Source organism: Abramis brama (assembly GCF_963993115.1).
Source record: "Abramis brama genome assembly, chromosome: 15".
In the NCBI taxonomy this organism is placed as follows: Eukaryota; Metazoa; Chordata; class Actinopteri; order Cypriniformes; family Leuciscidae; genus Abramis; species Abramis brama.
Window position 1 is genome coordinate 21,191,976 of NC_139977.1, and position 14,464 is coordinate 21,206,439.

The 14,464-nt window shown below is 38.2% G+C and overlaps 1 protein-coding gene across 4 annotated transcripts in view; it reads left to right on the forward strand.

Moving 5' to 3' along the window:
• The window catches only part of ank1b (ankyrin 1, erythrocytic b), a 69,966-nt gene that overhangs the window by 32,886 nt on the left and 22,616 nt on the right, over positions 1–14,464 (forward strand). For 3 of the 4 annotated variants that reach the window (XM_084136389.1, XM_084136391.1, XM_084136392.1), the window contains exons 4-24: positions 3,517–3,615; positions 5,435–5,533; positions 5,631–5,729; positions 5,806–5,991; positions 6,212–6,310; positions 6,396–6,494; positions 7,328–7,426; positions 7,531–7,728; positions 7,896–7,994; positions 8,595–8,693; positions 8,867–8,965; positions 9,059–9,256; positions 9,828–9,926; positions 10,034–10,132; positions 10,279–10,476; positions 10,759–10,857; positions 11,256–11,354; positions 11,462–11,560; positions 11,970–12,062; positions 12,244–12,316; positions 13,519–13,539. In XM_084136389.1, coding sequence (XP_083992515.1) covers positions 3,517–3,615; positions 5,435–5,533; positions 5,631–5,729; positions 5,806–5,991; positions 6,212–6,310; positions 6,396–6,494; positions 7,328–7,426; positions 7,531–7,728; positions 7,896–7,994; positions 8,595–8,693; positions 8,867–8,965; positions 9,059–9,256; positions 9,828–9,926; positions 10,034–10,132; positions 10,279–10,476; positions 10,759–10,857; positions 11,256–11,354; positions 11,462–11,560; positions 11,970–12,062; positions 12,244–12,316; positions 13,519–13,539 — 2,353 coding nt within the window. The remainder of the gene's footprint in view (positions 1–3,516; positions 3,616–5,434; positions 5,534–5,630; positions 5,730–5,805; positions 5,992–6,211; positions 6,311–6,395; positions 6,495–7,327; positions 7,427–7,530; positions 7,729–7,895; positions 7,995–8,594; positions 8,694–8,866; positions 8,966–9,058; positions 9,257–9,827; positions 9,927–10,033; positions 10,133–10,278; positions 10,477–10,758; positions 10,858–11,255; positions 11,355–11,461; positions 11,561–11,969; positions 12,063–12,243; positions 12,317–13,518; positions 13,540–14,464) is intronic. The other variant, XM_084136390.1, reaches the window with a different exon arrangement.

Genomic DNA, 14,464 nt, shown 5'->3' on the forward strand with positions numbered 1-14,464 from the left:
ACACCAGTTTCCCAATCCACTTGTTCAACTGTAGTAAACTCTACACAATAGCAAGTGGAAATATTGGTTTAAATCAGCCATATATGTTTGAACCAGAAACTGATTCAGAAGAAGAAGAAAAAGAAAAAGAGTGAATTATCAGGCCCAGTTCTAGTATGGATGCTAAACACCCTCAAATGACAGCAAGAGCACCCTCAGTTGATACTGTAATAGTATCATATTAACGAAACAGATTTGGTAAACACTCCGGTGCATATTTGTGTTCTGGAGAGCGTCAAATGTTTATATTTACAATATACCTTTGCAGCGGTGAGCAATGTATCCAATTCACTGACATGTTTGTTGATCTCTTGAACGCAATGGCCAATCAGAGGTGTTTAAATTAGTCAGAATCCACTCACTAGTCAAAACGCCAGTTTTTGTTCACGCCGAGTTCTGCACGTTCGCAAGTCCTGTCATTAACAAAGTGTAGACACATTGTTAGTAAGATATTCAGATGAGTGACAGCTTTTAGTGATTGTAAAGGGTGTGCTCTTTGCACACTTTCTCGGCTATATGTAATTCATTCAGAATTTGAATAAAAGTTGACACATAAAGATAATTGATATGATTAGCCTTTGGCTTGACTACGTTATCAATCAGCTAATAATGTGTTGCTAATGTTACACAAATCATGTTCCCGTTCGCCATCTCAGAGTCAGACAGCTGCCTTCTAAAAATCTGCATTAGAAATAATGATAGGAAAAGCCCCGCCCGCACATTTACGGGATTGGTTACAAGTTTGTGACATAGAAATAAGAGGCTGTTTCAAACCGCGTTTTTGAGACTGTCTTTGGTTCACTGCAGTTTTAAGAAGAAAATATTCAGCAATGGTGTTGACTGATACATTTTCACAAGGTTTGTCTTAAAGCATATTAAAAACACCACATAGACAGATATAAACAACAACAAAAACCTTTCAAAAGACTTTTTAAAAGATTTTCAATACAGTGGGTCTCATAACAAATGAGACCTTATTGTAAAGTGTTACCAAATTACTATTATTACAGATATGAATGGTATTTCCAATCATGGAATTTGTTAAGAAATTTTTTCAATTTTCAATTCTGTGATCTATAAAACACCTAAAAGGTGTTTTGTTTTTTTTTGGAGTAAAAACCACCTAACAACCACACAAAACACCCTAGCAACTCCATAGCAACATGCTTAAAATATATAAGAGCAGTTTAGCAACTGCATGACAACACCAGTCTCACATCCACACCTTGAAAGCCCAAAGTAACTTTGAAGCCCATTAATAGTACTGGCTAAATTCAGAAATGGCTATTTAGAGCTATAAATTCATCATATTGTAGATTAGGATCCACATCTGTGTGTGCGTGTTTGCTTGTGCCAGTTTGTGTATTAACCCCCCAATGCTCCTGTGGTCGGACAGTACAGCTGTGTTTACAGTGTCAATGCAGAACTGTGTTCAATGCCCTAATCAGTAAATTGCCATAATTAATCATGCCAGCATGTCTTCCTCCTCTAACCCCCTCACCGGTCATGCTTTTGCAAGCACTTGCATCATAACACTTGCTTACCTGCTTTAAATAGCATATTGTGATATTTGCAGAAGAGCTATGTTTGGTTCTCAGAGACGGGTTAGTGAATGGACCTGAGTAGTTGGCTGGCTTCCCGCATTGAAAAGCTCTGAAAATGAACGCCCACTCTGTATGCCTGCATCCTGAACTCTCTCTCTCTCTTTCTCTCTCGCACACACACACACACACACGTTGACTACTACACCACCTTATAACATCATTCACCGACAGGATTCCATCGGGAACCTGTCACGGCCTACGATATGCAACCTAGACTAAATTTCAATGCGTCTTGGAGATTTTTATAGTTACATGTTTGGATAAACTGAAGTATACTTCCCGTTTGTGATGCTGATATCAGAGCGTGAATGTCTCTGTGCTGTCGCAACACATTCTGTGAGGAGCTTAGACTGTTTTTGACAGTGAGGCGGCTAATGCTTTGGGACTTGAGAAAATTCTGAAAATCAGCTAAACCTTATTTTAAAGCTCAAAGCGTGTGATTAATTTCCACCTCAGCTTAAAGCAAGTATTGTTAATGAGATTTTTAGACAATTGATGATCTGTCATAGTGTAATTTGTCTTTATTTTATAGGTGATAAACTAACGGCTGTAAATAGCCTTAATGTTATTAACCATTTTATCTATTAACATCTAATGATTATATAGCCAAAAATAATCTAAGAATCAGAAAAAATTGTCCATATGGACCAAAGTTTTATGTATTTTATTTTATTTTTATTTCATTCTTTTATTTTATTTATTTTTGAAAAGCCATTTGTATAGCTACATAGCCAGATAGGATGTTCAAGAACTGAAGCACAATACATTTCCTTGTACAATATTTTGTAAAAAAAAAAAAAAACTGTGAAAATGAAGCCATTATTCACTTACAATCTTGACATCTATTCTTGTGCACTAATCTTGTGGAATAAAAGTGTCTACCAAATGCATACATACATTTAAGTTGTAATGCTTATTTGTCCTTAGATGCTTGAACACTTCAGTCCCCATTCAAAATGTCATGACCAGAATTTCTCCTTCTGTGTTAAACGGAGGGAACAAAGTCATTCAAACTTTGAGAATCTTATTTAGGAATTTGGCCTAACTTGTCTGAAATATTTATACACTATCATTTAAAAGTTTGAGATCAGTAAGATCGCGTCTCTTATTCCCACCAAGACTGCATTTATTTGACATTTATAAAACAGAAATATTGTGAACTATTATTATAATGTAAAAAATAACTTTTTTCTATTTTAATACATTTTAAAATGTAATTTATATGTAGAAAAATGAAAGATCCAGTGTTGGCGATCTATGCACGTATAACAATACTGTTGATATCACACAAACACTGTGATATTCCCTAAAACATCATGAAGCACGTCTAGAGAATATTAATGCCAAGTGGGCACGTGTGGCAGTTTTCATCAGCGCTCCTCCCCGCCGTCTGCAAGCACCCCTCCTTCTTCATTCTGTCTTCCTCTCCTCTGCGCATGCACTGTGCAGCTGCAGTACGAGCTCATTAGAGATGAGTGACACTGCAGTATGAAGGGGATTCCAGTCAGACTAGCAGAGCAGAGCCCCCCTATGGCCAAATCTGGCTACACACCTAGCATCCCTTCAAAAGCACACACTGTACCATTTGCCGTTCTCCGATCAGCCTTTACCTCGCCCAGCCTTTTTGTCGGTTTCCTCCACCACTGTTCTATTTCCAAGCCCTGTTTACTGAGAGCTTCACAGATCTGTAGATTTCTCAGTCAGTGCTTCACTGTGTTATTTTTAGGCTGCCCTCCTCTCAGTGAGTAATTTGACAGGTAGACGGGGAGAGATAAAGAGATAGACTTGAGATGTGTCAGGGTGGGTTTTTTTATTTTTTTTGGTTTTTTAGACTGACTTTTTCAGCACCTAATGTTTTCTCTTGTATTCGCAGAATGGGCTTAACGGGTTGCACTTGGCCTCCAAAGAAGGTCATGTTAAGATGGTGCTGGAGCTGCTGCACAATGGCATTGACCTGGAGACTAACACAAAGGTAAATCTACTTTCTTCAGTCAGTCGGGCTTCCTCTGGCAAATGGCACACTGTCCACTATGCACTCAACCGTGCAGTGTATCAATTTTATATTTATATTCTTTCAGTCTGATAGCCCCTCCCCCTTTGTTATGTAATTAAAGCTGTGACAGTTTGAGTGCATGAAGTGTCCAATTTTCCACACGTCGTTTTTTTGGTTAATTAAGTGCATCATCCGGGTATGTAAAGTGTACTTTTTCTAATTTTCAGTGTCAACACACTACTTACATTATTTATACTACAAAATGTTATAGAATAGTGCAAATTAAGTATGCAAATTGGGACGCACTGTTTTACGGTGTGTACTTTACTCTTAACACCTTTTACCTATTTATTTATTATTCTCAGGTAAGGTAAAGAAAGTCAAATCTGACCTAAACCGTAAGCATTCAAAAGGTACTTACAATTTGGTCAGAAGACTCCTCTGTGGTATGTTCTCATTAAAAGTCTTCCAGCATCATAAATCTCAGAAGGCAGATTTTGTAATCAATTAAATTTCTTTTAATTGGTTACTTTTCTTTTTATAATAAACAAAAATATAAAGGCACATAGAACTTCATCGTTTAAGTATAAAATACAATAGTCATGTTTTGAAACAAAGGTGTAGTAAGCTCTGGGCTTCTTATCTTCTGCTCGGGGTTTCTTGTCCCCAGCTCTGGGCTTCTAGGCGTCGGGGGCACTGGCGTATCAGTATCCCAAGAGGCAGTCAGTTCATCAGTCTTTTATACTCCTGTTGTTTTTAACAGGCGTTAGGTTGACACTCCTCCAAAGTTTCCCAGATCCTTCTCTAGGCATGTGCAAGCGGTCCACCTCTTCATGTCCTTGAACTACAGTAAACTCAACTAAGATGGCTGAGTTCATTTAAAGTTCTAGGAGTCTAGCGCACACACATAATCGCACTTTTCTGCTCCTCTTAACATGGGTTGGCACAGTCACATACATACAAAACCAATTACTGTACATCTATGCCAAAACAATATAAGCCATCTTTTACAAACAAAATAAATAATAACATTGAATGCAATGCATTATATCCAATACATTGGCTAAATATGTGTAACAATAAAGGCATCTATAATAAACAAGGAGGCAGGTAATTGCATTTTCTTGATATTATACAACAGCACCTTACATTCTGATTGGCTGAGTTGCTACAGTAAGTCATTAAAAAACAGTCATTAGCCTACAATAAAGACTAATGAACTCTTACCTGGTGAAATAAATATTTATTCTGAATATTTCTTTTAATAAATAACTACTTATTGAACATTGACATTTATCATATTGTATATTTAATAAAGACAAGTACTTCTAAAAGGTGACTAAATTACCATTTTACAAATTTGTGCATTTCAAATTAGCAGTTTCTGTCCTCTAGGAAAATGAGTAAAAAATATTGATGTCTCAACTTCCTTTAATATTTTTTTTTGTCCGATGAAATATTCTGAAGAATGAGAAAGTCCCTCCAACTTACTAACCAACTAACAATAGCAAGTAGCAAATAATGATACTTTTATTAAATAAATATTTATAATAAATCATCATATATTTCTATAGCACCTTTCACATAAAATGTAGGTAAAAGTGCTTCACAGGTCAAAATTCTGTAAGACATTTTAGATAAAAAAGACAGCATTAAAATAAATCAATAAAAAAAAAAATCAGACAGATAAAAACAATAAAGTGCAACATGGGCAAAAATAAAAGCAAAATAAAAAATATATAAATTTGTCTGAATGGTCTTTCTCTTTATTATATTTACATGACTATTATTTTTGCAGAAAGGGAATACCGCCCTTCATATTGCTGCTCTGGCCGGTCAAGAGAAAGTGGTTGCAGAACTGATAAATTATGGTGCCAACGTCAATGCCCAGTCTCAGGTTGGTCTGAGCCTCAAGACATGAATCAACAAGCATAGAATTGTGTAGATGAAAAGCTTAATTAATTTGTTCTTTGTTGTTATTTTGTGTTTTGCAGAAAGGTTTCAGTCCCCTGTACATGGCAGCACAGGAGAACCACTTGGAAGTGGTGAAATATCTACTTGAACATGGAGCCAATCAGAGTCTTCCAACCGAGGTGAGCGACACTTTGAAATCAAACTCAGCAGAAATAAAACCCAAATGAACCTACAACTCTGGATTTCATCCCCCAGGATGGCTTTACTCCTTTGGCGGTAGCTCTTCAGCAGGGTCACGAGAACGTGGTGGCCCTCCTTATAAACTACGGCACCAAGGGCAAAGTGCGTCTGCCGGCCCTGCACATTGCGGCACGCAACGACGACACGCGCACTGCTGCCGTACTGCTGCAGAACGACCCAAACCCAGACGTCCTCAGCAAAGTATGTGTGTTTGTACACATCTGAAAGGTTTTATCTCACCACGAGCGGGATTACGCATCATGACTCACTGAGCTCAGTGCAGCCGCTCTTGGCTTGTAATTGCAGAGATGACTATGTGACAAGATAAACAGTACTGAGTTTGTTTAAAAATCTGTCAGCGTAGGTGTTACTGTTTTATACATATACTGAATCAATGAAATGTTACATTCTTTTCCCGTAGACCGGCTTTACTCCCCTCCACATCGCAGCCCATTATGAGAATCTCAGTGTCGCACAGCTTTTGTTAAACAGAGGAGCCAATGTGAACTTCACGCCGAAGGTCAGTTCAACTCTCACGTTAAATGCCGGTTCCTGCTACATAAAATATTACGTGAATTTTAATTTTTACTCATTTTCTCTCGAAGAATGGCATTACGCCAATACATATCGCTTCCAGGAGGGGGAATGTGATTATGGTGCGACTTTTGTTGGACAGAGGAGCTCAGATAGATGCCAAGACAAAGGTACAGTATCCATTAGGGATGTGCAAAATATTTTCATAATCGCATAGTCTGCAGTTTGCAGTGTTGTTATTGTTAACTAAAACTTAAAATATTTTAATGTCATTTTCATTAATTGAAATGAAGCTTAAGTTTAAGTTGAAGTACTAAAATTACAAAAAGCTAAAAGTGAAAGCTAAATAGAAATGAATAAATAAATAGAAATAGAAAGATTTAAATGAAACAAAAATAAAAGCTAATTCAAATATAAAAAATAGTTTTAATACTATATATATATATATATATATAGAGAGAGAGAGAGAGGCAAGAATAAAACAGAGCGCAAGTGTCTCAATATGTGTTTGTAATAATAATAATAATAATAATAATAAAGAATATACCTTTTATTCATAAAATGCAGCAGTGCTTAACAGGTCAGAATATAGACCTGGATTTTTTTCTTTACAAAAAAACAAAATGAGATGGATTAAACATTGCACAGTTAGATTTGGTATAATCTAAATAGACTAGTCGGTTGGTTTGATGACTAACTGACTAGTCGATCCTCCTGTATCCAGCCCGTAATCACATCTCACAGTGACATTATTTACTGGCTGAGATGAAGAATCACACTGCTGAGACTGCTGAATCCGACTTATTTAATTCTAGCTCATGGAGAATGACCTAGTTTACTTCCTCATGGGAAAAACAGGTATTTTCTCTTTGTGACAACTTGCTTTTTTAATGGTATACTTTAATTTGATCATGAATAAGGACAGAAAATGCAGCCCATGTAGGATACATTAAAACATGGCTGGTAAATTTCCAGAAATGCTTATTCTTTGCGTTATCTGCAGGATGAGCTGACGCCACTGCATTGTGCAGCCAGGAATGGTCATGTACGTGTGGTGGAGATCCTGCTAGACCAGGGCGCTCCCATTCAGGCCAAGACCAAGGTGGCCAAACTATATTACTAAGATGCGCCATACTCTATCATACTTAGCTTTATTGATGGTGTAATCATGCTGATCAGTTGATAATAATGTTTTTCCCCTTGCAGAATGGTCTATCTCCCATCCACATGGCAGCGCAGGGCGATCACATGGACTGCGTGAGGCAGCTGCTGCAATACAACGCAGAGATCGATGACATCACCCTCGACCACCTGACCCCGCTGCATGTTGCAGCACACTGTGGGCACCACCGCATGGTCAAGGTGCTGTTGGACAAGGGGGCAAAAGCTAATGCCCGCGCTCTGGTTAGTGCATCTGTCTTTTTCTCTTCTTTCTGCTTTTTCACATTAAAAACACCTCATAGACACATAAAAAAATATTAAAAACTTGATTTTCACCGCAGGGGGACATTAAAAGTGTACAGCTGTACACTGTGAATATATTAGTTGATTTTTTTGGTGTATCTTTTTAGAATGGATTCACTCCATTGCACATTGCCTGCAAGAAGAACCACATGCGGTCCATGGACCTTCTGCTGAAGCACTCAGCATCTCTGGAGGCCGTGACTGAGGTCAGATTACTCTCCGGCTGTCACTTTGATGGATAACCTCTATTCACTTTGCACCATCTACTCCTTTATCTTGACCCTTGTAGAAAATAGAAAGACTATGAAGGAATGAACCATATTCACGATCCACGATCACTGTGGGACACGAGTATATTAACATTATACACTAGAGTTCAAAAGTTTGGGGTAAATGTACATTTTATAATTTAGAAATTAATAGAAATGTATTCAGCAAGGGCATATTAAATTGATCAAAAGTGGCAGTTAAAACATTAATAATGTTACAAAACATTTGTATTTCAAATAAATGCTTTTTAAAAAAATCTCTATTTATCAAAGAATCCTGAAATATTGAGCAGCTGTTTTCAACATTTAAATAAATAAAAATGTTTCTTGAGCACAAAATCAGCATATTAGAATGATTTCTGAAGGATCATGTGACACTGGAGCAATGGCTTCTGAAAATTTAGCTTTGCCATCACAGGAATAAATTACATTTTGAAATATAGTAAAATAAGAAACTGTTATTTTAAATTAAAAAAAAAACTTTCAATTGAATGTCACATTTAAAGTCTTTGCAAAATGCATGTTCTTGTCTCTTAGTCGGGTCTGACCCCACTTCATGTGGCTGCGTTCATGGGGCATCTCAACATAGTGAAGAGTCTTCTTCAGAGAGGAGCTTCACCCAACGCTTCTAATGTGGTAAGAACGGTGTATTTGTTTAGTACCTCAGATATACTGAGAAATCGAATCCCCAAGGCACGGCTATTCTGCTTTACAAACTGGCTAATGTCTTTAGCAGCAATAGTGGCAGTAATCACAGTTTCCTTTTCATAACTAAATGTTTGTGACTGTATTAAAATGTGCCATTGTAGAAAGTGGAGACCCCTTTGCACATGGCTGCCAGAGCGGGGCACTGTGAGGTGGCTCAGTTCCTGCTGCAGAACAATGCACAGGTGGATGCCAAAGCGAAGGTATGTCAATCATACAAGCAGTTTTATCTTCATTTATCTTCTTTTGTTTTAAAAAATCTCATGTTTCCTCTATCTCTCTCTTTCCTTTCACAGGATGATCAAACCCCCTTGCACTGTGCTGCTCGAATGGGACATAAGGAGTTGGTGAAGCTGCTCTTGGAACATAAGGCCAATCCAGACTCGGCCACCACGGCAGGCCACACCCCTCTGCACATCGCTGCCCGCGAGGGACACGCCCAAACCACACGCATCCTGCTCGACGGGAATGCCCAACAAACCAAAATGACCAAGGTTCTCTCCCCTCAATTAACCCTTTGCTAAACCCCGCCTTAAAGTCGGCATGAAACGGAAGTTGCAATAGTCTTTTCTTCCCTATTGTGACGTATATCTGTGTGAAACAGCTTCTCAAACAAGACAAAAATGTAGGGCGGGACTTGATTTTGTGTATTGATTGGATTGCTGGATCGTTATGGTTTGCTATTGATGTAATCTCCTGTGAGTGACAGGTTGTCCCGCCCTCACTTCAGAAAACAAGTTATTAGAGAAGAGGTGAGATTTCGTTGCAAGAGTGAGGGGAAGTTATTTTGATTAAAGATTCCGAGGGCACGTGAATTAAAATAAAATAAAATGATGAAAAATAATTGTTCATTTTGATTTCACGGTGACTTTAAAATACTACCGACCAGTCATACCTTAGAAACTCTTGGTGTCCATTGAATTCTTGTGTGTTTTATAGAAATTATTCAAAAAATATGGTAGCAACAGTAACACTGGGTGGAGCCTAACAAAGGGTAATTTATGACAATAAAATATGCACATCTGCACCTGCATTCTCAGTATGTTTATCTGCGTTTTCTTACAGAAAGGATTTACCCCTCTTCACGTAGCATGTAAATATGGGAAAGTGGATGTGGCGGAGCTGCTTTTGGAAAGAGGGGCCAATCCCAATGCAGCCGGAAAGGTAATTCATCAAGACGAACATCTGATATCTCAGTACTCGTCTTCTAATATCAGATGACAGTCAGCGGTAGCTGACTGAGGCCATGTGCCTCCTCTCTCCCCTTTCAGAATGGCTTGACCCCTCTGCACGTGGCCGTCCATCACAACAACCTTGATGTTGTAAAGCTGCTGGTCAGCAAGGGCGGCTCTCCACACAGCACGGCGAGAGTAAGATACACATATACACCTTACTCTTAGAAGATCTTGGCGGGTGACTGTTCTGAGCTGTGACGTTATGGGTAGCAGTCTATTTCAGTATTTTAAAAGCAGTTTAAGTAAAAACCGGTCACTTTTACTTTTCCTCTGTTTGACAGAACGGCTACACAGCCCTGCATATTGCAGCTAAACAGAACCAACTAGAAGTGGCGAGCAGTCTGCTGCAGTATGGAGCTAATGCCAACTCAGAGTCACTACAGGGCATCACCCCGCTTCACCTGGCGTCACAGGAGGGGCAACCTGACATGGTGGCTCTTCTCATTTCCAAGCAGGCCAATGTGAACCTGGGCAACAAGGTGATACAGTGTTTAAGCTTTGATTAATGGGTATTTGGTATAATTTATTGAGAGAAAATAAATAGAAAGCTATAAAAGATTGAGACGCGTTGGAAGAATGAAACGAGAGGAATGGGAAAAAATGCATTTCATTTCTATCTGACATCCTTTGTGTGTGTGTCTGTGTGTCTGTGTGTGTGTGTGTGTGTGTGTGTGTGTGTGTGTGTGTGTGTGTGTGTGTGTGTGTGTGTGTGTGTGTGTGTGTGTGTTTGTGTGTGTGTTTGTGTGTGTGTGTGTGTACAGAATGGTCTGACACCTCTGCACCTGGTTGCTCAGGAAGGGCATGTGGGCATTGCAGACATGCTGGTGAAGCAGGGTGCTTCAGTCTATGCAGCCTCAAGGGTAAGACACTTCAATGCACACACACACACACACACACACAGTAGTGCCATCTGTAGAATGTCCTAGAATTTAGGCCCCAAAGCCATTTGTATATGTAGCGTTCATATTTGTGGTTTGTCTGAAAAAACGAAACCCCTAACCATATCAGCAATAGTAATAATAATGCTTGTTTAGCAAACACAACTACTAAAGGGATATTGTGATATGTGCTGAAATTCACAGTGAGTGACTTTAACCTTTTCATAATCCATTCTTCACCCCATTAAATCATTCTGGCTCTGAATCTAAGGGTCTGAAGCGTTGTAATGTTAGCTGGCATTGATCGTCTATGTGCATTTAGCTGTTCACTTGCTTTTTCTTTTCTTTCTCACCCTTTTTAATCTCTATCCCTCTCTCAGATGGGCTACACACCCTTACATGTGGCGTGCCACTATGGGAACATAAAGATGGTGAAGTTCTTACTCCAGCTGCAAGCACACGTTAACAGCAAGACCAGGGTAAGTGCTACACATTTGGATACACTGTACACAGGCCTCTTTTTGTACACTTTTCACTGTTAATATGTACCTTTGCGCTCTCATTCTCCCTCATCTTTCTTTTCCAGTTGGGATACACTCCTTTACATCAAGCAGCCCAGCAGGGTCATACAGACATCGTCACCCTGCTGTTGAAACATGGAGCACTACCTAATGAGATCACCACTGTAAGCAGACCCCCTTCCCGCATACTTGAAATATGACAATTCTTCTCACCCAAAAATATTATTCACTGCTTAAATGTCTGATGAAGAGCATTTGGTGTGGGTAATTTCTGCTGTCATGCTGCCAGTCCTCTGCAGTAAACATAAGCTGTTATTTAGGAATTATCCTGCTGAATAAAGCAGCATGGCTAGAATACAGTGGCCCTAAAAAAGTATATTTAGTATTATATTATATTATATATTGTTTATTTAATATTTTCTATGATTATTTACATTGCATAACGTATATTTTATATACTGTATATATATATATATATATATATATATATTCCTTTCCCATCACAACCGACAGATAGAATATTATCAGATACAGATGTGAGATTTGGTGACCTGACTGTGTTATCTGTGACAGAATGGGACGTCACCCCTGGGTATCGCTAAGCGGCTAGGCTACATCTCTGTCATTGATGTGCTCAAACTGGTGACAGAGGAATCTGTATCTGTGGTGAGAGTCGTTTGCATTCTCATGAACTTTATCTTATCTCAGTATGAGATTTCAATCTTCATAGCTTGATTTGTGGCTTTTATTACGTCATCTTTCATCTCTTATTAATCTGGTCGTCTTCTGTGAATTGTACAACATTTGCCATCTTGACTTGTTCATATATTCCCTCTCTATCCCTCAGATCACCACTGAGAAGCATCGCATGAGTTTCCCAGAGACGGTGGATGAAATACTGGATGTGTCGGAAGATGAAGGTGCGTACGTGTGGCACATATTGAATGTAGCCTGAAGGATCATACTGCAGTAAATACCACATTAAAACACAGATTCTCAGCTGCTGTGACAAGGTCTCAGTACCATGAGGTTGGTGCTAGACTCTCAATTAAAAACATGAGCCAGTTGGCAGATGGGTTGCTGGGTCATATCCCAAAAGTTACAGTCTTAAGTGAACTAGAGATTAGAGATGATATCACACTCAAAGACTACTTACTTGACTGCACAGTGTGATTTACACATGTAGGATCAGTTGTGTAAATTAAATTAAATGTCATCATTTACACACCCCATGCCTTTCGAGGCCCGTATGACTTATTAAGCAGTTATTTAGCAGAATCCTGAAAGCTGCTCTTTTCCATACAATGAAAGGGAATGGTGACCAGGGTTATTATTATGAATTAAAACTAAATTAAAACCATTAAAAAACACATATTTACATATTTGTTTAAATGGCGCTCTCATCAGTGTGGACTTTGGGACGTTTGTTAACTTAAAACTTCTTTTTATCCATAAGCAAAAAACAATAAAGATCCTTCTTCGTTATTAACTGATGTTTACTGTGCATTTAGGCTGTGTATAAGGTTCGCAACTGATATAAAACAATATTTGAACTCCATAACCTTAGACCTAACCTTAGACCATATTCTCGAACCAGCATATCACAAAGAGCATTCTGGGTTGAGTGAGCGGCCCTGAGCGGACTGAGCGAGCGGAGCGGAATCTTCAGAAAGTTTACTGGGTTTTTTTTTTTTGTTCTTCTCTGTTTACCGTTTAAATATTACTGCTCTGATTCGAATGGACCGCTTTTATGGTGCTTTAATGTCTGATGCTTAACAGCCATTGGTCTCTATCCAATTTCAATGTAAGAAAAAGAACAGCTTGGACATTCTCCTGAACATTTCCTTATGTGTTTTAAGGATATGGAAGAAATAAAGTTGGGAAAGAATGATTAAAAGATGACAGAACTTTCATTTTTCATGGATCTATCCCTTTAAGCTTCATTGGCTCTTATCATTATGTGTTTGTTTCTTCTGAAAGATGATTGATAAATTTCCATTTATTTAGGACTTTAATGGAATGAAAAAGCAAAAGCAAGTATTTCATGATATTCTAAACCTACTGTAAATCTACTACGGTAGCATCGCCAGCCTGAAATGTTCCTTCTTCCTTCCTGCTGTAGGAGTTGCTCAGCTAACATTAGGTAGGAGCGTCTCCCACTTTCTGGCTTGGTTGTCCGGTACTCAGTGGTTCATGAAACGTGTGCCTCCATTTCAAGCACTCTCATCTTGTCTCTGACCCTCAAGTGTCTCTAACTGCTCTCTATTTTTAACATGTCGCTTTGTCTTACTACGGCGTTGGCCCCTCATTATCGTGTGGTCATGATGTTTCTTTTCCTTTACTGACAGTAACGTGTTTGTGGATCCATCATTAACAGGACTGCATCTGAAATTACTTGTACACTGTTTGTGTCAGGGTGTTTCTTCAACTATGGGTATTTTTGGCTTTGTGCAATAAGTAAACAGACTTTTTGTCAGTTTCCATCACATTATTATATTATATTATAGATTAGATTAATTTATATTATTTAACGTGTTTATTTGTGTATTTAGTTGTTTTTTTATACATATTTTTTAATAGATTTTCATATTTTGAGACACCGGTCTCATATTAATATTGTATAATTATTTTATTAAATTATTATTACAATTTTTATATTTTGTGTGTGTGTATATATATATATATAATTTAAATTTTTTGATAAAAGGTATTGGGAAACTATCAAAAATAAATAATGAAGACATGAAAAAACTTTGAAATGTTGATAAAAATCAACTGCTGGGACCCGTAGCGCCCGTAGTTAAAGAAACACCCATAGATGAGGTTCTCTTTATCCAAACACTAAGGGAGTCACACTGGGAGTGAATAATTTTACTAATTGATGATGATTATTTGACTCAGCAGAGGGCTCCAAAATGACAGTGTATGTTTTACGTGTCTCTGAACACCTGTGATTAAGCCCCTACAATAACATCAAACAACCTCTCCCATGCAGATTAAGTGTGATCTTCTCTGCACTACCGGGCATGCCCACTTCAGAAACCAATACCATGAATTTCTTACCGAAT